Consider the following 24468-nt stretch of genomic DNA (forward strand, 5'->3'; position numbering starts at 1 on the left):
TTTCACAGTACAAGCAAATACATTTTTTAATATAGCTGTGTTTCAGGTCTGAGTAAATTTTGGTTTTTTTAAAATAGTCCCACAGAGGCAGAATGGGGTTGTATATTGAAGGCTGGAAACGTAGCTGTTTGCAGCTCTTTCCCACAGAGCTGAAATTCATTGGCCCAAAGTTGATTTAACTTTCATTTACTCAATACAGGGGACTCTCAAATTATCCATGATGTGGACCAACTTTTCCTAAGAAGTGGGTTACACACATCTACTTACCTCTTTTTAGTTGTGTGAATTACCTCTCTGTCCTGGTCACATAACATGTCTGTGGGTTCGACAGTAATTGCTAACATGGAAAAAGCAGTATTAGAACAGGATTTATGTACTTCAAGTGCTGTAGTGGAAGCAAATATCCAGACCTGTGGGGAAAAGCCAGCATCCTGTGGCCTGCGGAGTGCTGAGTGCTGTAAACCGTAAGGCAGAAAGGAGTCTTTTGGGCTAAGTTGTGCTGGGGATGTGGCTTGTTGTAAATAACAGGAGAGCTCCTTGCCAGCACCCACTACTCGCTTGTTTGAGCCGTGTTGATGTGTGAGAAAGAGGATATGGCCACTGCTGCATGGAAGTGAAAAGTATTTCAGATACACAAAACGCTGGGGCAATTAAGTAAGCTGTGATTAAGCAAGCTGCATAGTAAACAGTATGAAAGAGCTGCTTGGCATTCAAGGGGGGAAAGAATCGAGGCAGTGTGGATAGAGCTAATACACAGAGGAAAGACTTGGAGGCAGGACTGGGCAGACCATTAAGGGTAGATCTACTCAAACAAATTACAGCATGTGGAAAGAGAATTTCCCACTCGGCTGCCTGGGGACATGCAGTCTTTCCATGCTGAGAGTTAAGAAAGGGATCTTCTGTAATCACAAGCGGGAACATTTGCATTTGGAACTACTAGGAGCATTTTGGTTGCTGTGTGCTTCACTCCCGTACTTGCAGTCCGTTATCTGCCTGTGCCTTTTGAAAGTATTATTGCACTGTAAGGACCGGGAAGACCATTGTATGCACGGTGTATGCTACTGAAGCGTTGTGGTTTACAGCTGTTTGGTTTTCCTCATGAGTTTTTCCAAGCCAGTAGCAGCCATCCAGCATCCTTTTTAACTTAATGATCTAACAGAAATTACGTGTCTTAACGGTATGCTTCCCAACCATGATATGATACAGGAGGTACTATTTAGTGATAGAAGTTTGTGATTTTCTATCACAAGATTGCTATAAAAATTATCACAAAGAAGCACTTGCATGGCAAAAGAACATGTACAGCAAAAAGTCAGAAATAATTGGAAGGTGCAGGGAAAGTAACCAAGACTTAAACTCATTTATCCATTTAGTGATGGAGGAAATGATAGGCCATAATGAGCCAGGAAAGCTTGTTTGTAGGAAAATCATTGAATACTCCGTTGCTTCTGTGGGCTAACTGGGACATGAGAGCACAACTGTAATCAAAGAGTTTGTGTTCAGTTACTTTTTTGGGTAACCTATAGGTACCCTTGCAAGTCAGTGGCGTATGTCTTTTCTTCCTGAAAGTATTTTTTTAGACAAGTAATGAAGTTTGTGTCTTGCTTGTCAGTATGTTCATTAGTGCAATAAGCCAATAAAGTAACAAAACAGATGCCGACTTGCAGTGTTGTTAAGTGAAGTTCTTGGGTATATGTTCTATATTTCTGTGTGTGTATAGGGTTTTGTGTATGCAAACCAAGCATATCATTTTTAAATAATTCTCCAGTTTTTAGTAGGATGAGCACTGGAGTGGAAGCTGGAAAAAGCCATGACAGACAATACGCATCTAATAATTTGATCTGCACTCATCCTCCAGAAATGTGGGTCTTTCGAGTAGTAGGAATAGCATTTCTGGAAGGTGGCCAGAGGGTGTTCTTGACAGCGACCAGTCCACAGAACTTCTTACTCTCTCGAAACCCAAAATGGTTGAGCACGTCCTGCAGTGGCTATCTCTACAAACAAGATTCTGGCTCATCTAAAGCTCCAGGGATTTTTTGTTTAGCTTTTTCTTTCTTGTTTACTGTGTTGTGTCCCAGACATGTCAATGTTTAAAGGTTTTCTTCCCCAGTAAGGGTACTAAGATGATATGGTTTTATTCATTTAGTGGAAAATTGCTTAATACAGCTATTAGCAGACAGGTATCATAGTGTTTAGATAAAGACAGCATCCATGTCATCACAGTGTGGAGTTTATATGTTTAAACCACAAAATTCAGGAAAAGGCAAAAAAATAAAGGTTTGCTGTTACCTTCTTATCTGGAGGATTAAAAAGGAAGGAATTAAAAATGGTATTAAATAGCACATCTCACCCTGAGTTACAACTTGTACTGTAAACTCTGTGCTACCTTTAAATAACCCAAATCTCTCTTAAGATCCCTTTATGCTTTAATTCAGATTGCTGTTAATGAGCTGTGTCTGTTTCTTCTATATTTTTGGGAATGCCAGGTCTACTGTAGGGTTTTAAATGTTCATTTCCTCTAGAAAGTGATTCAGAGGGGAGGGGACGGTTAAAAATCATTTGTGGTTCCATTTTCTTATCTGTATTTGGAAATCTAAGCCTGAACTTTGACATAACAGCAGGAGCAAATGCTTTTAATTAAAAACAAATTTCAGTTACATTTGCGTCTTTCCAGTTTCTCCTTATCGATCCCTGTGGCCGTTCATTATTAACATCCTATACATCCCTCAGTGTCACTCAGTTGTGCTTATTTCATCTCTTCATTGCAAAAGTGAGAGACGCTGTGACAGGTAGTGATGCATGTATCTGTGTATGGCTTCACTGTTTGTTTTCAGTTATTAAACCATAGAAAAAGTCTTGATTCAGTTGACTTTTATTGGTTATTTATATTTCTTTTGTGTTTTTTGGCCTTCACATTCTAGGTAATTAAAAAACAAACAAAACAACAAAAAACCCAACAAAAACAAACAAACAAAAAAACAGGATAAAAGGATGATTCCTACCTACCCTGAGCAGCCTTAGAGTACTAGGAAATAGCAAGAAGGAGGGAGCATCGTGCTCCACAAGGCAGGTTCAGCCCATCTTGCTATCTAATGTCTGATTGAAGTGACTAAGTATGTTTGTGGCCCTCAGGTTAAAAACGGCCTCTCAAAAAACTAAACAAAACAACCCCAGTAATGCCAGATGCAGTCAGGAGGGAGGACTAGATCTATTCCCTCAACTCAATACACAGTTAATGAGCAAAATTTTTGGTTCACAAATCTTGTGTCCTTTTACTTTAAAAGCCTTGATCAAAGTCGTGCATCCATGAACTGAATTGTATTTCCTCTGACGAGGTTATCTGAGCAGCAGATTTCCAGCATGTATGAATGATGATACAGTTCTCTCAACTAATGAATATTGTAGCTTTCCAGATACTTGGAGGATTAGGTCATAGTGCTGGCGATAGTATGAATTTCTGGCTTGGAGGCTTGTGCTCTGCGAGAGGCACTTAGACTGCATAATCTGCTGATGTTTTCAAAAGTGCAAAGTAAAATTGTTCTCTAATTGGAATGTTTTAGAGGGCATTTTTTGTATTTCTGTTGAATGCACAGTTTCTCTATTTCCATTTTTTGCTGCTTCATTGTTCATATAGAGACATTAACCCAGTACATTTGAAATAAGACAAATTTCCAATTTCCTTTTTTTTTTTCTTAAACTGTAATTGACACACTGTCTTTATGGTCTGTGGCTGTTTCAGTGTTAAGGGGAAAGAGCTTTTCCTGAAAGTGGAAAGTAAAAAAGAAAGAAACAAACAAAAAAAATCCCAACAACAAAACAAACAAAAAACCCCCCCAAAAACCCCAAAACTCCAGTTTTTTGAAGAGAAAGGCGACGTATATTGTGTTCTAAAAGTTCAGCTGAAGTGTTGTCATGTTGTTTTCTGTTTGGTTTGAAAATAAGTTGTTGGCATTTTGTGTTATTCTCTCTGGGAAATATATCTCAATTTCCAGGAAACTTATGATCGTGCAGAAAATAAGAAGCTTTGTGTGTGTAATTATATATCAGAAAGAAAATCTCTAATGTTATACTGAATCCTAGATCAAAACACTCAGCAAGAGTAAGGATGGAGCTGAAGGATGGGCTTGGTGTTACTCCTCCGTTAAAGCATGCTAATGGAGTATGCCTGAATGTGATCCCTGCCCACTTGATTGTGGTGATACCTAAACAGATACTGTACAATTTTTTTTTTTTTTCTTTGGCTATTTTCTTTTGATTTGGTACTTCTGAAAGCTGTATGAGTAGCTCAGCTTTCCCAGCGTGCTGGTTGTTATAAAAATGTCTATGAACCCTCTTGCAGAGTGGCGTGCTTCCTTTGGAGAACTTGTGTTGACGTGATAAACTTGACATACGGTTTTGCAGTTTAGTCGTGCTGACTAAATACTGGCAAATTCCTTGAACATCGTTGAGGAACTGGGAGCTGAGAACTGATCAGGGGCTCAGGCTCGCAGAAGGCATCCAGGGCTCTGTTCAGTGACATAGAGCCAGAACTGGTGTACAGCTTGGCTCCAGGGTATATTACTGTAGGGAGGAAGAGGTGTAGCTTCATCCCTTTCACCTGGTAGGTTTTTCCTCTCGCACAGAAGTGATTGTGTTATTTAATTGCAGGAAAAAAAAAACACCTCTACTTACTCCCCATGTCAAAAAAAAAAAGTTTCCTAATTAGTCTTAAATCATGTATGCAAAGAGAAAAAACATGGTTTGCCTCCTATCTAGTATTTTGGACATGCTCCTGTTTCATAATGTGATTTGATATTAATGAATTGCTCGCTTACCTAGAGCTTCACCTAGCCAGCCTTGTTGTCTTAATCCTTCCACGTTGTTGCAGTTGCTGTTGATCAAATGGTATCAGCTTGCGCTATCAGAAATAATGAATAAGTCTTTGGGCTTCAGGCAGTGTTTCTTCTCTTGCGTGTTTTTAATGTCTGATGTTTGGGTTTGAAGTTAATGAAGAGGATCCATTTGCACTTTTGTTTCAGACTTGATTTTGGTAATGGTGAAAAACAGCATGCCTACAGTGCTTTCATCTACTGTTTAGTCCTATGCATTCAAAGAGGAAGAACAACTTGGGCGTTTAAAAAAAAAAAAAAAGTATATAAATGGCTATTTTTTATGTACTTCTAAAGAAAAAGCAGCTGACAGTACTTCTCCCTTCTCCTCCCCCAAGGAGTAGTTGTGGAATATTGAAAAAGCCAACATTGTTGCTCCAAATGTTCTTTTTCCTTTCCCAGAAAAGGACATTTAGTGTAAAACGCGTTTTTTGTCTTGCAGCATATCCTGCGTAACAGCCTGTCCTGCTATTTCAGAGTCCAAAATTCCTTCAACTTACTGATCTTTTAGTGTAAAACCCAGATCTGTCTTGCTCGACGCACTTCAACCCACTTTAAGAACAGTCAGCTGTTGTTACTGAGCTAATCATATGTTATCATATGCTCAAATAAATTGGGCTGCATGTTTTCCAAAAAAACCCCATCAAATCAGGTCTGCTTTAGTTCTTGCTTGCCTGCTGTCTGCATTTCCCTCAGGCTTCTCAGGAGTTTGGACTGCCAACATCGAAAGAGTTGGCCTGTTGAGAAAAAGGTTTCTGATGCTCATATTTTTAAGCGTTTCTCATAATAATGATAGGGAAAGCATCAGTAATTTTTTTTTGGCCTTGAGAGTGTTGCGGAAATATCGATAATTTATATGGCAGCCATAAATTTAGGCAGTTTTGGGACTGCTGAGCATGCAAAAAAGGCTTGGAAACTCAGAATTATCTGTGCTTCTGGCTGAGTGGGATGAAACCAAGGAACATCTCTTCCTACATGACTTATCTAGATGGATTTTTTCCAGACTATTGCAACACAAACAGTGACAGATTTTATTATGTCATTGTTTCTGTTTCTAGTCTTGTCCTAACCCACCAAAAGCAGAAGTATCTGAAAGAAAATACTGGGGGGGAAAAGAAGGAAATGGTAACTACGTTTTTTCTGAGCTAAGTTTGTAGGACTCTGTGAACCACTCTACACATACTATTAAAAAAAACCAAACCAAAAACCAAAAAAAACCCACCAAAGCAAACCCCAAAACTTATAGCATTTACACTAGAATTTAGTGTATAGAATTGTCCTTTTGAGATTATGAACCAGAAAAAAATTTCATTTGGCAGTAAATTTAAGCAAGTAAATTGAATTGTGGTGTTAAATTTCTTGTAGTCTTTTCTCACTTTTCATAATCCTATTATGTAATTATTTTAAAACATTTTATGAAGATACACTGTTTTAGAAATATTACTGCAGAAATTGTAGGTGATCGGGCTGTTGGGTTGTTTTAAAGATGTTCTTTTCATGTTTAACTTCCTGAAGATAATTTCATTTTGTGAAATATTACCTAATGGATACATTTTGCTTTCATAAGTGAATAGTCCCGTAGTTCTAATTTTAAGTTGGTTTGTTGTGGTTTTTTTTTTTTTAAAGTCTCTTCCATAAGATAGTTTATCTAAATAGTTGCTGAGAAGCTTCCTGTTTCTAATTACCATTCTTGGATTCCATAGACAGATGAATCAAATTAATAACTGGAATAAATTAATCCATTCATAGGAGATAGTTGCACCTTAATGGCTAAACCTAAATGACGAATGGCTAAACCTAAGTAAAAGCAAGAGTGATGCTGATGCAGGGGCAGTACTTTTGGAGAATTCCCCTTTTCCCGCAGGGACCTACATGCAACGTGTGAGTTCAGCCCTGTTTTTTGGATAATGCTTTTCAAACCCTCTGTGGATTTTAAGCTTTCAAAGCAGAACCTGCAGATAATGTTTTTTGCCATCTCTGGCAGCTGTGAGCATTCAGCATCATGATGTATAGTGATTTGGTTGGTTATGTTTTTCAGACTTAAGCTGGATAGCAGTAGTGCAATCGTCAGTAGTGCTTAGGAAGGTCCAGCTGATAAAGAATGCTGCAGTGTATCTTCTTGACAAGGTTGATAACAGCAAATATAATAAGCCTCTTTTAAACTGACTTCATTCTTAGACTGACTTCTTCCCACAGAGCATCAAATAGAGGCCAGGGCTTGCAACAGAACCTGCTAAAATTCTCTATAGACTAATTGTAGGTGTGCAATGTGGACAGTGGTTAGCATCATCACTCTGGTTCAGTGAAATGTCCTATGGCATAGGTATTGTTTCTTCTCTCTTGTAGATGGGGATTATTTTGATCATCAACTGAAAGAATACCTGTGAAGGGAGTTCTTCAAGAACCATAGCCAACCAGTCTGCTTTGTGTGAGGTTTTCTGTAATGTAAGCATAAAGCAGCACACCTGGCAGCAAGAAAAACATGATGTGCACATTAACGGTGTGCACAGGTGAAGGATGCTAATCACACTTCCAGCATCTCTGCTTGCAGGCTTTCTTGTCTTATCGCCATGAAAGTAGCATAACCACCTTATGAACAAGGAAGGAGGTCCTTGTTCATGTTTTTGAAAGTCATGTGGGGGCAATAAGTTGAGCAATAGTTTGTTGCTATCTTTCTTGAACCCCTTGTGCATTGCCAGAACGGAGGACAGAAAACCCTTGTGTAAAAAAAGATACCTGCAAGTTGGAAATAATCTATATTTTTGCATTCTAAAAAAGAAAAAAGTTACTGCTGCATCTTTTCAGGGAAGAACACCAATTGTTCAGCTATGCATGGTGCTGGCTACCAGTGTTTGTGTTCCTCAAAGCATTTGTGTGGCCTTGGAAGCAGCCTCAGCAAGGAGCTAAGCAGAAAGCAGTCATTTCATGCCATCCAGAGCATTTCTGTGAGACAGCATGGAAAAGCCATGACCTGCGTGTGCAGCTTTACATCCGTTTGCAAAATGTTTTACAGACTACTACAGGGAAATCAGAGGCTCAAATCAGCAGGGGAGTTTTCTCCTTTGTATTTCTCTTGGACATATAGTCCCGTATCAGTGATGGAACAGTCTGTGCTCTGTGTGGGCCCATTAGTTTTTTAGTCTCTTCAGGGCTCTGCTGTGGGCTTGTGTCAGCGTTTCCTCCAGATGATTCACTGCTTTGATGTTACTTCCCGCTTTGTGTAAAAGTCACAACCGCGTCTTTGTTTCTGAGTTGTGTTAGAGGTGACTTGCCCTTACTGTTTATACCAAGGCAGAATTACAGCAACAAAGGAACCCTGACAAGTAATGCCTTCAGTTGCAGCGTGAGTCCCTGATAGCTGCTGTGCACTGTTGGAAGGGGTGAAACGACAGAATTTACCCTTTGTCCTTGGTGTCTGCATGGAGAAGATTTTTAATCTAATGTGAATTTTGTGCTAGCAAATCTTGTGACACTTCTCCTTGGAATATTTAAGATTTTAATTTATTTTGAAGATTTCTTTAAAACTGCGTGTTACCAACACATCCACGTGAAAACCGAATATTTGTCCATCCAGCAGATGTTGACGTTGATGGTGCGAAGATGATTTAATTTTTTCCCAGTCTTGCTCCGTGCATATTATAGTTGATAGTAATAGGGTTGATTTTCTTTCCATATTAAATAGTCGAAAGCTCTCAGTTTTAAAGCTTCGTGGAAATTACTGTGGATTTTGCGGAATCTATTCCAGATAGCGCAGAACATGGTTTTAGCTTGCAACAGGGCAGATCAGGGTCCTTGACAAGGCAAATGTTGTGCTGGACGGCATCTGATGGTGTACTCTGAATCAGTGTGGCCATCACTGTGTACTTCATGTAGAATAATGTTACTAGAAGATTTTTTCCCCTAGCTGTTTTTTCAGATTGCACATGACTTTGAAACTGTTTGAGATATTGAACCTGTAATTTAGACTTGCAGTATTTTTGGAGTTTGCATCTCAGTTTTTCCACCATTTGGTTTGGATAAAATCACACCCTTTGGGAAAACAGTTTGGCTTTAATACTTCATAGCAGAAATACAGATTGTATGAATAGATTGTAAATTCTCCCTCGGTTCATAGCTGGTGTTTTATAGCAGTTTCAGTTCTTGACAGATACAGCTTTTAAAACTAGAGTCAGCGCTTGTTCTGTCACTTCTGAAATAGTCATGGAGACCAGAGAGGGACTCTTGTCTAAAATGCAACAAGCAAAACATATGTATTGCTTTCAATGTTTTTGCTTTTCAAATGTGACAAAACTTTGGATGAGTATATTCAGCGGGGATTTTGAGAAACTTTGTTGAATTAAAATGAATCTCTTTCACTGAGTTTCACTGCCAAAACCAGTTTTAGTGGGGTATGTTTTTGTTTACAGCAGTACAGCTGATACTTGTCAGTTATCTCACTGCAGTATCTTAGCATAGACAAGGATTGGAACATGTACCTGAAAAGCAAATCCAAACCCTCCTTTCTCACTTAACCTCTCTGCGTCACAGTATAGTCTATCACATATAGTGAGATTTTGCATGAAGCCACTTAAAATCTCTACTTTTGTGAAAAAGGCACGATGTATAAGGGTAGAGAAACTTGGCAGGAACAGGTAGTTTGCTATGTGAAAATAAGCTGTTGAGGGTTTTTGATTTTTTTTTTTTTCTTTTTTTAAGTTGTTGGTAAATTGAAAAGCAAAAGAGTATCTTCTGGTTTCACAGTGACCTTGGGCTGAGCACATTTGAACATCATCAGAAATTCTGGGATATTGGTGTTTTCTCCTAACTGCTGAATTGCTTGCGTGTAGCATTTCTGAGTGAGAATTTGAGATTGCACTGAAGCCAAGTACAATGAAACTAAAACAAATAACCACATTCAAAACTAAGAAGCAGAGCTGAAAATGTGGCCTTCAAATGATTCATCCATCAGAAATGAGGAAGATTGTGGGATTATTCGAAATGCTTATGCATTGTACCTGTTTCTATTGTATCTGTTAATCTGGAGTTAAAGAAGTAAATGTCAAAGCCTTGTATTCTGTTTCAGGACTGACATTGGCTTGAGTCAGATGGTCTGAGTGAAATCATGCAATTACTAGTTTAGCTTTGTCAGTGCCTTCCAATTTTTTGTTAATGTGGTCCCAGACTTACTGGAAATTGTGACTTCTAGCTGGGCTGTCCCTTCCAGCCAGAATTATCCTGCAATCCTGTGATTCTGTCAAATAAAGTTTCCAGTGGGAACTACACGCTGACCTACCCAGCTTGTTTCTACCTATGGCCTAATTGGGTCTTAAAGCTATTTCCCCAGAGGTGAATGATGATGAAATCTGGTTTCCTTTACATCCATATTGAGTAGCAACTATGTGTGATATGGCGTTGGCAAATCATGTAGCTAGTCACTTGAGGGTAGTTCCAAACATAGTGAGCACAAGGTCTCTTGAGCAGCTAAAATGTGTTCCTCATTAAAACTCTTGATGAGCGTTGTGTTTACGTTGCATTTGTGAAAGTGAGGTATTGGATGGTATTTGTTAATTTTTACAAAAGCTGTCTATTTTTCTTTCTTTGTGAGGTCATCTCAATCTCCAGTCTCATCAAATGGTGCTCCAAGCTGCAATAACGAGTGGATTAGTGGGGAAGGTTTGTTATTGCGAGTCTGGATGACCATCTGCACGAATGTGAATTATAGTCATGGCTTTCAGTTCTTCAGTGGGATAAGCAATGGTCCCAAGTAATGCTAAACCTGCTTTCTAACTTTGTCTTACTCTACAGAAAAGAAAGTAGGGAAACAGTCAGTTAATAAAAACTAGCTCAATAAATGTTAGAGAGTCATAAAATTTTTCCATTTATTGAGAATGGTCTCCGCATAGGGAGATTGCGTGATGTGCAAATAATGGTGTCAGGAGCTATATGCTGTCTTGCTGCAAAGACTCTGATTTCACAGTCTTTTATCTAAATGACTGTTCTGGGCCTTAAGAGATATAAGAGGAATGTTAATTGCTTCTCAGGTCGATGTCTTTACATTAAAAAATGCAAGCATGTGCAGGATTGCTTGAGATGTTCTTCCTAGTGCTGCTTGACTGAGCTGATTAACAATCTACAGTCAAAAGGCCAGCTCAGCCTGGTTTCAATTCTTTATATTTTTTTTTATCATCTCTTCCTGTTACCTTGTTAACTCTTTTCTCCTAATCCCTCCTTCTCTGCATCCCTCATTCTCTGATCATACTAGCATTCGCTTGCTATCAAATGACTGTTTTCTCTTACCCTTTGAATAAGTAATTTTTGCTTCACAAAACAATATTGACATAGAAGCTACAAGGCTAACTCCATTGCTGAAGGTGCTGTGAATTGTAAACTGAAATCTGCTGTAAGTTCAGGAGCTCTTAAGAATAACTGTAGTGAAACACCAGTTTGCTGACTTAGAAATTACAGGTGTTTTGAATTCTTGTAATTCCTGACAGTTTAAACCAGGTGACACAGTAGTGCTAGAGTTTGTTTCTACCACTCCCTCTTGCCTTTGCCTGACATGTGCAGGTATAGAGGCTCACAGTTTGAATCATTAGCTCTGTGATGCTTCCTAGGATTAGTACGCTGCCACCTGAAAGCAATGCTTGAATAGAAGTCGTGTGATCTTATACTAGTTTCAGTTTGGTGGTGGTATTTGGAACATACGTTGTTTTCCACATTAAGTATTAAAAATAAAATGTGCACTTATCCAGTGAAATATCTAGGTTTCAGAAATTTTTGTAACTGTGCATCTATCCAAGTGAGAAAGGAAGTGTGAACTCCTATGTATGGACCAGTTACTGAGGTGGTTAATGTTGATCAAATGCTCCTATGCAGTGCAATTACCTGATCATGCTTAAGGACATGTTACCCTTACTGTGCATCTGGTAGTGGTTTTTGCTGCAGTGTCCAGAAATTTTATGTAGGCTCAGTAGTTTCTCAGATAATCTTTAAAAATAGTATTAACTGAAGGTGTTCCTTTTATCATTTGATTCCCTATTGAGGTGCCTAGAACTCTGTCTGGGAATTTTTGAGGCTGTGTAGCAATTACAAAAGAAAATAATATGTACCTAAAGAGCAACAAAATAGCATGAGCTTTAGATGATTAATTTTGCTCCTTGTTCTCCCTCCTTGCATTGTGAGAGATACTGGGAAAGAAACATGTGGAACAGGCAAAACTCTTTTTCGTCCCTTTTTTTCCCCAACCCACCCTTCATTCCAGGTGTAGGGACAAAAAATGTTTTAAAAAACTCCCAACAGTCTGTCTATTAGTTTGTGAACTACTTATTTGATAAGAATGTTTATATACTTGTGTGTTAATGAATAGGGTCTCTGTGTTTAAAAACTGAGCAAGGTCTAAGTCAAAGGCATACTGCTACTTACTTTTACCAGGATATGGTTAAAAGGGTGTCTTAAATTCAGTCTGCAATTGTACATGTTACACTTTTTGTTTCAGTACATGCCAGTTTTCTTCAGGCTCATGATCTCAGACACATTCAAGACTTGCAAACTTTAGAGGATGGGTTGTAGCAGCTATGATGGCTGCTGAGAAACATGTATTGCTTTCTTGGAAGTCTCAGACCAGGTCTTTTATTCTACAATTTTTATTTACTTCTTTCCACTTAGGTTGTGTTATCATTGTGAACAATGGCCCCCTTCTTACGGATATCTTTCAACTCATTTGAGCTGGGACCTGTGCAGAATCAAGAGGAACAACTACAGCCTTTCTGTGCTATCAAGATGAAGGAAGCATTGACTACAGGTGAGGTTACAAACGGTGATGCTTTTCTGAATATGAGTAAGTTTTTGAGAAATACTGCAATCCCTCTTAGTCCATGAATGGTAATGAGCCCTGCTGTTCCTGTCATGCCAAGCACTTTAAGGTGAGCTTTTCTTTCAGAATGGGAGAAAGAACAATGACTTTTGTCTCTATCCCCACCTTAAAACAAGACTTCTTTATTAATGCTTTCTTGTACTGTGCCCAGAGTGCTCAGCACTTGGTAGGGTGAAGTCTAAGCTTTCTAGTTTCTTACTTCACCACCAACACACAACTATTCACAAAAAACGTAGTGAAGCAGCTGAAATGTCACTTTTACATAGGTTAAGGTGAGTTGTGAATTTTGCATGACAAAGGTTTACAAATGTTAAATAAAGCATTGTTCTCTCCAGTTCCGCAAGTGACAGACTGCACTTGTAGAAGCTCTGTAGGGGAGAGAGTGGTGTAGTGGAGTGCTATGAAGAGGGATCTGAACTGCAGCAGCTTTGAGAACCATCCTCAAGCACAGAGCAGTAAATGATCTTTATTGACGTGGAGGATAGGTAATAATGAGAAGTGTAGTTTGTTGTTGTTGTAGTAACTGAGGCATTTTGGCAGAATTATTTGCTTGGAATGACGAGCACCCAAGGTCTTGTTAGCACCTCCCTGTTCAGCAGCCCCTCAGCCTTCAAAGACCGCTTCTTTACAGAAACTGGTCCAAAGGTTTATAATATTTTGTGACATTTAGCTAGAACACACCACTGCAGCCAAACAGGATGAGAGGGAATTGCTGTACTGCGTTACACCACAGCCATCTAATCCTGCATTATGGCTCTAGGGCTTCACAAAACATCAAAGAACGCAGGAAAGGGTGAATTTTCTTCTTCCTCACAGCATGATTGGGCTTTCCCGTTATTGCTGAGGTAAAAGCTGCATTTAGGCTTTAAACACAAGGTGCAGTGACCCTTCCAGAAAATATTGTCATCGAGCAAATGCGTTAAGCTCCAAAGATCCTAGTCTGTTGGGAGAACCTCTGAAGAAATGGTGTTGAAAGTGTTGCAGCTGCCAGAATGTGTGGAGAGGTGGAAGTGGTCTAAAGAAATCCACTTTTTTTTTTTTTTTTTTTTAGCTGTCTCCTTTTGAGAAATAGAATCATCCCAACATTTCTCCTCTTTGCTTGCATGTGTCTTTGAAGTACTAAAAAATGGGGGAGGAGAGTTGCAGTGAACCTTGGAGCAGTGACTGACTGGGGTAATCAGGAAAAGAAACTGATGCTCCTGATATCAGTTTGACAAGATCTGGAGTAACTTTTGTTGGATTTGCATGCTGAAAAGGAAAGCTTATTGTATAGGCAGAAGAAAATAATTTGCCTAGTGATTAGGCATTAAGCCAATTTGCAAACATGTAAAATGTTTTGAAGCCAGTAGTTTTAGCAGAGAAACAAAGGAGGCCTGAATACAGGAGGGGTAAGAACAGTGGTGTTCTTAAAGGCTGTTCTTTGCTGGCACTTAAGTGTTCATTTGCAGGCAGGCAGTGTGATCCATGACAAATCTTGATTAGTATGATTTTAATTACAAAAGTAGCATGGTCAGGCTGGAAGTTGTTGCCAGTAATTTAGATGGCTTCTTTCAGTTTTACATAGGGTAAAAATGTATGTAGTAACTGATCAAAGCAGATGTTAATTGGGACGTGGGAACAGGAAGAGTGCTGTGAACGGGCTGAAATAGTTCTCTCCCCCTCTAAGAATCCTACAAAGATCCTACCAACTCTTCTGTAAACTGCTGCTACTTCTGCAAACCCTGAATTATTGTTACAGGTTCTGCAAATTGGTGCAACTTCTCATATTCCCAAGGATGCCTCCTGAAGTATGCCTTTTTGAAGAAGGGGGTCTGGCTTTAGCAATCCAAAAAATAGGCTAGTGTAAAAGCCTTGCTGTGCAGACAGCCTGCTTTTAACTCCCCCTTGCCTTTATTGTCCATCCTAATAATCTCTAACTGTGTTTTGTTTGAGCTTCCCCTATGTATTTTCACCATAATATTTCCAAATTCTTCCATAATAAAGAACACCAAGTACAGGGCTCTGGAATTAAGTGTGTACTGCTAAGAATTTGAGGTTTTTCTTTCTGTAGAGTTCCCCAAATTCAAAATAAAAGCTTTTGACTGAGGAGGAATGCTCAATTTTGCTTTGAAATGGAAGAGGTCCTCAGGTGGCTGTTTCTGAGCATTTCAGCATGCCCTTTGGCAAGCAGTCTTAGGTCTGCTTGTCAAAGTTGTAATTTGTAATGCTGTTCTTGGCAGGCATTCCCTAATAAAGATGTACAAGGACACCATTTGCTACTCTTGTTTGGATAGCTCAGCGCAATTGAGTGGAGTGCATCAAGCAAGTTATTAATGAATGAACACAAACTTTGCCTTGAGTTTCCAGGAAGATTTTTAAAGAAGTATCTAATTCTTCCTCTGTCAAAGTGAATGTAAATTCTATTGCTGATTTTAGGAGACAGACCACACTGCAGCTTCTTGGGGAAGGGTCCGACTATTTAATCTGCTTTGCTACTGCCTTGATATCATAAGAACAGATTACACACTTAGGGGAAAAATGGATCATTCAGAGCTGGAGAGGCACTTAGAAAGCACTTTTATTGCAGCAAATGATCTTGATAGATAGCAGAAATTGTGCAGAATGTGCAAAATTATATTCATTTACCTGAGCACAAATGGGGAATAATTGGCTCTGCAGCAAATCACAGAGGAAAAACTGGGGAGGTGGCATCGCGTGCCAGAGTCACGGTGAAGAGCCGGATGTGGTTGCTTAGGAAGCAGTGTCATTTTGGATGTGTTGATGGGACTACTAAGAGACCCACATCTAGAAATATGCTAAAGCTTGTTACAGATTGTGCAGTCACCAGCTGTTTTTTATGCCTGAGGTAAGGACAGGAAGAAATTAGCTTAACTGGTAGCAAGAGAGACTGAAGCTGTGTATTAGGAAAAAAATCCATCTAGTAAGAATACTGAAGCGCTGTAAAACTCCGAAGGAAGGAGTCTGCGGAGACGCTCTTACAGGAGGCTGGGTAAATATTACAAAAAAATAAGATGTTTTTTGAGGTCCTTTCAGCCTTTTCCTTGTTCTTTAAGTACACAAGGTCTGCATGTGCTAGAGAGGACAGATAAGGCCTTGTAATATCCTTTAAAAAGTATCAGTCGTGGCAGAGAGAGAGTACAATGGCAAGGAAAGTGACTTATGAATAGAAGTGAAATGTTGGGATAACTTGGGAATAGATTAATGAAATGTGGAGCTTTTCATCTCTCAGCCACCGGTTTCAATTTAAACTAGGTCAGTGTAAGATGTATCTTAATTTATCTTCTAGGAGCAGGTATTCACTGTGATTAGATGACATGTCATGGAGATTGATACCAGAAAGCAGCCATGCAAATATTCCTTGTCGAGTTGTGACTGACTAAGCCAGCTTCTGAATTCCAGAATGGGATTTGTCTGTCCTGGTCTCTCTGGCTGCATGTTAACACATTCACTGCCTTTGCATGCCCTATTAGTCAGTGAGCTTTGCCTTCCAATGCATGAATGTTTGAACTGAATATTTAAACTTGACACCAACCACAGTACAAGAAGTAGAAGTCTACTTTTGGTTTCAGTACAAGAATTCTCTCTTGTTTTATTTTGTTGAGTTTAAGTACTAGATCTACATTGCTTGATTTTACAGTTTCTGTCCTTTCTTTGTGGTTTTCAGAAAGAGGAAAAACTCTAGTTCAGAAGAAACCTACCATGTATCCAGAATGGAAATCAACTTTTGACGCCCACATTTACGAAGGAAGGGTGATTCAGATTATTCTCATGAAAGCAGCAGAAGAGCCATTATCTGAAGTGACTGTAGGTGTGTCGGTCCTGGCGGAGCGGTGCAAAAAAGGCAATGGCAAAGCAGAATTCTGGGTAAGAAAAAAGATTAATTCCTTAAACTTGCTGACCTCATTATATTTCTTTCAAGCTCAATGAATGCCTTATGCCTTTTAAACTAATGAGTGTTTGATCCCTTTAGCATGTGTGGCAGGGCTTGTAAAACAATTATTTTAGCAGCATTTTTGAAGCAGATAATGTACAATCAAAGTTCAAGAAATTGACAATAACATCCATGGCGTTAGTGTTTGAAATAATGTCATATATCACATTGAGTGCCTATTTTATAAAGCCTATCAGTTTTTATAGCAAATACCAGACGTTTAAATTGGATCTGATCATTGTAGTTCATCCAGAGAAGAAAGGTGAAGCTTATTCCAAGGCACTTCTACTTAGAGTTTCTAATTTTATTTACTTATTTTTACAATAAATTTTAGTTGGCTTGATAGTGCTATAATGGGGATCGTTTAATCCCCATTTTTGTTATCCGGGTATCTCTTGCCCCTGTGTCCCAAACAATTTTTTGTATGTGAAGTCAAGGGGTATGGCATCTTGCAGAGTGTCATTTGCTCCTATATCACACTGAGTACAATTCTGAGAGTCAAACGCAGAAATATAACAGGGGAGGTAAAGTGAGGGTTTAATGTAGTTTTAAATTTAGAAATACACGTTTAGTCTAAATGCCAGTAGTTATTATTAGTTGTCGAACTACATAAACCCAAGCAACAACTTTTAAATAATCATATGTGAATTAATTTTGCACTGTAAACCTCAAATAAATATAAAATTAAAAATATAAAATATTTTTTATTTTGTACATCTAGAGAGAGGGGAAAGTGAGAGAGGCAGGGAGGATCAGAACGCTGAGCCCAGAAATCTGAAATGCCAAACGTATTGTTTTATTCATTTAGTTGATGTATTGTAAGGAATTTTTAATGAATTAAGAGTTTAATGCTATCATCTTTGTAAAATCCTATTCTCTAGCTTCTTTTTCAACTTTCAGATCCAACTGAATAGGCTTAAATAAATACAATTGCTTCCCCCTTTTTCTTTCCCCATCATTTGATAAGGTTGCTGAGATCCTGGTGCAACAAAAAGGGTTGTGAGAATGTGATGAGGCATTATTGTCCCAGAGAACTCTATAAAATCTTGAAGCAACTCTAGTTAGTGTCCTGAATATTCAACATTTCTCCGAATGCAGAAATAAGATTGAGAGAGGAATATCAGGATATCCTATAATTTGGGTGAGAGTTGTCTAGCTAGGTGGATAGATGTTATAAATAGTCTTGTCCATCATCCAGCTGCATGTAAAGCTCTACTCCAGACAGCTTGCCCAGAAACTACGTGTATTTGCTAATACAGGAACTGGCTATTTCTGTATTTGGGCTACAGGTAGTGCTAAGGAAATATTTGCTAAATGTGAGCAAGTCTCCTTAAAATCTCACACCTAGACTTGTATTCAAAGCCTTCTGGACTGGAGTGTTGCAGAACTTGCCCTGAACATGAACCCTGCAGGAGAGAACCTTTACATTGGGTGGGCTAAAGCAGGGTGAGCAGGTAGTAACAGATACTTCCTGGTTACATCCAATTTGATGAGCATCTCGTTTCTCACACAATTGGCAATGCTGGCCCTTCCTTGGTAGGGGACGGATACATGAACTCTCTTCTGGATATATGAATGCTCTTCCTGAATGCTGGATACGAATAGGAGGGAGTATGCAGCTGTTGCTTAGCTTAGTATTGGAATACTTTTTCAAAAACCCCTCCTATTCTGTCTCAAGTCCATTTTTGCTGTAAATGGCAGGATTTTCCTCTGAGTATGTGCAAATCTAACTATCTCACCAAGCAGATCTCAGAAAAAAGCCTTTCTTAAAGGGGTGCTTGATTATTGAAGGGGCTTACAGATTTTGCTAGGTCAGTAGGATCTCACTGGTTTGTGTTCACCTGTTACATTCTGAAATCATACACCTTTTTTTTTTCCACACCTTAACTTGAATTCTGAGATGAGCAATTATTCAGAAGAGTAGTTAAAACTAATAGTGATCAGTTTTAGTTTTAGTGGTCAGTTTTAGCCGATTCAGTGGTATGAAATCCTCTGCTTATTATGCATAGAACAGGTACCACATAGATGTCATCAGCATTAAACTTCTTCTGTACAACCTCAGTCATGACTGGACAGACCATCATGCCCAGCAAAGAGGGGTTAGTTTGCTTACCATAGCCTATAAGGTTATTTTTGTGTATGGAGAGACAGCCTGTCAGGGGTAGCTGTAACTGAGGTCTTTGCCTTCTGTAAGCTTTGTTAGGCAAATGTTTGAGTGTCAGTCATGCCTTAAAGATGAAAACTTAGTCATTATTCCAGTAGGGTAATGGGATTTGTGGGGATATGTTCATGGGTGTATCTAATGTAATTATGGTTTTCTCCCCCCCCCCCCCCCCCCCAGTTGTATTTACTGTTAACCCAGGGATACTTTGCTCTATGCTGCAATGAAGACTGAATCAGACTCTTTCATGCTTAATAGCTTCTTACCTTTTATAAGGACAGCAGTTTAAGAATTAGCGGCTACTTTCTGAGCATAGGAACTGACCTCAACTATTGGCTTAAAAGGCATTTGTTTTGCTGGTCTGTAGAATTCGCCACAGAAACCATGTGTAATGGTTTGAAGGGGAAAGTAAAATATATTTTGATCATACACTGTTTTCCTTATTACGGGCAACAGTATTTGATATCTCTATGGCTTGTACTCTCAATAAACAGATATAGGATTATATAGAGTTTTTCTTTTAAAATTGTGTTCCTGTGCAAATGGAGTTTACTAATAGTAAAAACGGAAGCCAACAAACTTCTTTGCAGAAACAGGAAAGGGACATGCAAAACCAGTGTGAACTTTGACTGCACTGAACTTTTGGGTAGACATCAAAGCAATGCAGCACACTAGTAAAAGCAATAGAATAAAAGCCCCTGCTTCAGCTGCAGCAGTGAGATATGGAGGAGGGTTGTAATCCAATAGAATCATAGAATTGTTTAGGTTGGAAAAGACCTTTAAGATCATTGAGTCCAACCATTAACTTAGCATTGCCAAGCCCACCACTAAACCATGTGCCTAAGCACCACATCTACCCGTCTTTTAAATACCTCCAGGGATGGGGACTCAACCACTTCCCTGGGCAGCCTGTTCCAATGCTTGTTATTGTTATTGAATATTATACTTTGATTCCCTAGAAAGAACTGTTTAAATTCCCAAGAGTTTCAGACAACCACATACTTCACTGCTGGTATCTTTCTTTCCATAGCTTGACCTGCAACCTCAGGGGAAGGTGCTGATGGCTGTACAGTATTTTTTGGAAGATGCAGGTAATGTTAACTGTTTATTTTCAGTCAGTTATGTAAAAATAACATTTTTTTCACATGTCTTTTGTAGAACACAGGATGTAGGTCACAAAAAAAATAACCCGGTGTACTGAGTAGAATTTTCTAATTTTATTCATTTGTTTTGTAGGGTTTTCTTTGTTTTGTGGAGTCATGGCTGCATTTGTTAATTTCTAAATGCTTTTGTGTCCTGTATTGCTGTTGCATTTAGCCGCTTTTGGGTCTTTAGTATGTCTATCCTCATGTTTTGATGTGATAAAAAAGATATCAGTTCCTTTTTAGGTGCAAAGAAGTTAAATCTCTTGTTCTAGCTTATGTGGGAAACTTCTTTTTGTGGATTGGGGAACTGGGTCTGAGTTTCCTGGGATTCAGATGTAATATTCACTAATCATGGAGACTGATTGTAGCAATGAGTGATTGGTTAAGTGTTAAAATGCAAATCTAGTCAATGTTCTGCCATATCAGTTTAAAAAGTGAACAACCTATATATGTCAGAAATCTACACACACTATTTGGAGAAGAAACTAAAAAGGTAAGAGAAGATAGTTAATTACGAGAGGGGAAGCTTTAAGTACAGTAATAAAAACAAATATTTTGGCAGGGATTTGTGTATCTGTGGAATACTTTCCTAAAGGAAATGATGTAAACCTCAGAACTTGTTTAGCTAGTGGTTAAAACTTCCCCATACTACAAGTCACAAAACCATTATTTCTTGGGAATTGAACTGGTCTGCCATATTAGCCTATCAGTCTTACATGGTGTAATACTATGTGTTTGTAAAAAATAAGTGGAAAGAGTAAGCAGTAAGTTTTAAAGCATTCGTGTTTCCCCTGCCCCCCGATATATACAGGGAACATAGTTCTGCTCTTAAAGAACAAGTTAATTGTGAAGGTACCATACATTTTTGTACCATACGTGCAATCTGTGTAGCAGTTACTAGAAAAGCTACTAAAGACAGAACGTGATATGCAGTAGGTGACATTTCAGAGTTGACATTTTATCTTTGCCATGGCAAAAAACCAGTCTATACGCTCATTATTTTGGTCTCCTTTATGAAAAGTTAACTCTTTAAAGCAAAATTTCAAAAAATTGTGTGACTGAAGAGCCTGTAAGCAAGAGCATTTCTCTGAAGATCAAAAGCTCTCTGTTTATGCACCCATAATATTCTGGTTTGCATTCAAACTGTTGTGAGCCATTATATTAGAAAACCTTCATCTTGGTCTTAGTCATGGCTTTCCTGTGCAAGGCAATTTCATGGGGCAGTGATGTTATGAGAATCTATCTATTTACTGAGACATACGGAAATCCATTTCTCCAGGAAACCTAAAAGTTTCTCCACCAAAACTGTGCAAAACCAACTTCAGTATTCTCAGTTGCTTATTTGGTGAGGCTGAAGCATATTTCCTCCTCTCCACACAGACATGAGGAACAGTAGAGATGGCGTAAGCGAACACCTTCCATAATCTGCTATTAGCTGTTAGGGAGCTAATATATTTGTGTGCCCTAAGTACTAAAATAATTGTACTTAGTTATTGATCAAAATAGTTTAAAAATAGATACAATGTTCTTGCAGTTCTTTTCATTGCCTTTATTAGGGGTTGCAGATGGTAGTGGATGAAGCCTAAATACCAAACAGATCATTAAGTCACGCAACCATACTTTAATTGGCAAGTTAAGAATCATCTGTTAATGCTCTTGTTAGACCTTCCACTTTGCAACAACTTCCTATTTACCTTCTGCTTTATAGAAAATTACTTACGAATACCTTCTTGGTAACCAAACCACAGAGGCAGTGGAAACTCCCTTTCAAGACATTTTTACATCTGCATTTTGTGAAGGAAAGTCACTCAATCCGATATTGGCAGTGTTCATATCAAACATCAATACGTTTTAACATGCTAATCCTCCTCAAAATTATAGACCTCCCTCACATCACTATCCGTATATTGCTAAATTGGCAAAGATTGAATTATTTTTGGCTCATCATTGCACTGCTGTAAATGTTTTCTCTAGTTAAGTTAGCAGTTACCAGTGTTAGAGCAGAGAAGCTTGTTAGTGCATTACAAGGATGTTTGTATTAACTTCCATTCTTCACATTGCTAAAACCCCTAGTTAATAGTTGAAAGCTCAGAGACAGTTCACATTCCTTCCTATGCACATACCATTTTGTTTTTCTCTCTCACGAGCCTTTCCATACAGAAGTGCACAGTAGCTGTATTTCTAAAATACTAAAAAAGGCTTGTTCTGAAACTGGTATTTCAGTTGTTCTCTAGTTTATTTGAAGGTATTCCTACCATTGGTATGTTTGAGTTATAGGTGCTGCCTTTTGTTTGAAAATCTCCAAGCACTTTGTGAAAGTGACTAATTCTTTCTTTGGCTTGTTTTGCAAACTAAAGCTGTTGGCTTCCAACCCTTCCTTCTACACAGCAAACATTCTGCCATCTTGAGAAAACTGCTTTTCTCTGCTTCGATGGTAGGCAGCAGTATTGAGAAGGAAGCATGTTATTGGGCCATTATCAGATTTATTATTAGAGGAAATTTTTCATGGAATAAACAGGTATTAAAATTTGCTTCATGGTTGGCTACACTGAGACATTTCATTTGTATATTCTTTTTGCAGACTGGGGCCTGGGCAGTTAATTTAGGGCTATGTATGAAAAGTCTTCCCAGTCTTAGGGTTTTTTTCTTTCTAGACACTGTAAAACAGCCTGACCTAGAGCTGTCAAAGAACTTTTTTGTCTTCTGTCCTGTGATTTGAAAATAAGTTTGTGCTGGAAATTAAAAGTTTTTCTTCTGGTGTGTGAAACATGAGAACAGGGTGTTGACCCCCATTTTCATTTCAGAATATTGTTTTCTTTCTGTCCCTCCTTCTCTCGTTGTAGTATTGAAACTAGGTTATAATTCTGTAAAGTAGCTTTAGTTTTAATAGGTGGGAGTTGCAATACGTTTAATGCTTTGCTTGATCTTTGTTTATTCAAATGTAGTTAATGACCTTATTGAGTGAGAACACCCAGGATCACAGAGGTGGCTTGCTGTACTGCTGAGTGTCTTGTGCGGTGTTAGCAGCTTTGGAGGCTTTGGAAACGTGTTTGTGTCTTGGTTTTGAATTCTGAATTGCTGTTTTGCTGGCTTCAGTTTCCTGGAGAAAGGGTTAGTGAATTCTTTCCCTAAAATGCTATTAGATGTATCAGAAGGTGAGTAATTTGCATGTAAACTTTTGATATCTCAAGTATCTGACTTCTGGGAGAGAGCTGCATATATTTTGAGTGCGTTTTTCTCTGTGCGTGTTGAGATGAGTGTTGGGGAAGCATGAGATTTTAGAATTTTTCCAAAGCATCTGTGAAAAAATAATAGGGTAATCGCGGTCTGCATATTGTATAGGTCTAAATTAAGATTTGAAGCAAGTTTCTCTATGGATGAGATGTGTTGGGGAAGGATGGTCATGTTATTAGTAAATAATAATGATGAGGGCTGAAAAGCCAGAACTGGACCTTATAGTTGTAAATGGAGGAGTTGGTATGATTTAATCATTTAACTGAGAAAATACTATTTCTAGAAATTTGGCAGATGTAATAGTTATTTAGTGGCACCTAGCATCTGCTTTAATCTGCACCTAAAAGTACAATTGCACGAATTTAATAAAAACATTTTCTGACTTAATTTTCTTTAAGAAAATCAAACATTCGCAGATGTAGTAATTTCATAAACACAAAGTTGGCAGTGTATTTGGCTGGTAAGGTAGGTAACGTGTTGTGTAGAGCAGAGAAAATTTGATGCAGTTTATAAGTTCACAAGAAATTTGACTTAGATGCTGTATTTTTAAAGATTGGTTTTACTGTGCCTTTGTAATTTTAAAAAAAGAAGAAAAAAGAGAAAACACGTTTTCCAGTTTATTCCCTGTTTCACCATAACGAATGAGATATTAGGTATCTGTGCAGAAGTGTTAACCAAAGCACTTATTGAAATTTAAGGAAAAAAAAGTACTCTGTACAGCTGAGCACAGACTGTGTTAGCACAGCAGCTCTGCAGATGGTGTGAGCGCTACAAAGACTGTAGTGTGGACCTGGGATTTTTTTTCTCCTGGATTGAAAGGCAGGGCTTGTTAAAACTCTGGTGTTTTTGTTTTAGCACTTTTCTAAAAGACCATTGACTTCATTAATGCCTATGAAAGCCTAGTTCAGCAGAGACATGCTAAAAGTAGCTGCATTGCAGTCCAGCTCAGTGCTCTGCTGAGTGTCAGTCAAAACAGTAGTAGGTGCTGGCTCAGTGGCCGAGGCAGGGCTTCATTCATTTGTTTAGAGGAGCGGGCAAGAAGTCCGTGTCCCGTGAGTGTCCCAGTCTCTGCCCGCAGCAAAGCATAACACAGCTGTAGTTTTTCTTACAGTAGAAATGTGTACGCTATCACATGTAGTACGCATACCTTTTCATAAAGGTGCTACTAGCAGTTTGTAGCACCGGTTTTGACCGCTCATGCTAAAGCTTGTAGTATACTTGCTTGGGGCCGAGATAGTAATTTGAGATTACATGCCACCTTTGGGAGCAAATAATAT

At 38.6% G+C, this 24468-nt stretch overlaps 1 protein-coding gene across 7 annotated transcripts in view; it reads left to right on the forward strand.

The window, feature by feature from the left end:
- Positions 1 to 24468, forward strand: part of PRKCD (protein kinase C delta) — a 73233-nt gene that overhangs the window by 26247 nt on the left and 22518 nt on the right. For all 7 annotated transcript variants that reach the window (XM_087743194.1, XM_087743191.1, XM_087743195.1 and 4 more), the window contains 3 exons: positions 12513 to 12648; positions 16385 to 16584; positions 19843 to 19903. In XM_087743194.1, the coding sequence (XP_087599320.1) occupies positions 12534 to 12648; positions 16385 to 16584; positions 19843 to 19903 (376 nt within the window). In that variant the 5' untranslated portion in view covers positions 12513 to 12533. The remainder of the gene's footprint in view (positions 1 to 12512; positions 12649 to 16384; positions 16585 to 19842; positions 19904 to 24468) is intronic.

This window comes from Nipponia nippon, unplaced genomic scaffold (genome assembly GCF_047370975.1).
Source record: "Nipponia nippon isolate SJK-2023a ecotype South Korea unplaced genomic scaffold, ASM4737097v1 scaffold_9, whole genome shotgun sequence".
Classification (NCBI taxonomy): domain Eukaryota; kingdom Metazoa; phylum Chordata; class Aves; order Pelecaniformes; family Threskiornithidae; genus Nipponia; species Nipponia nippon.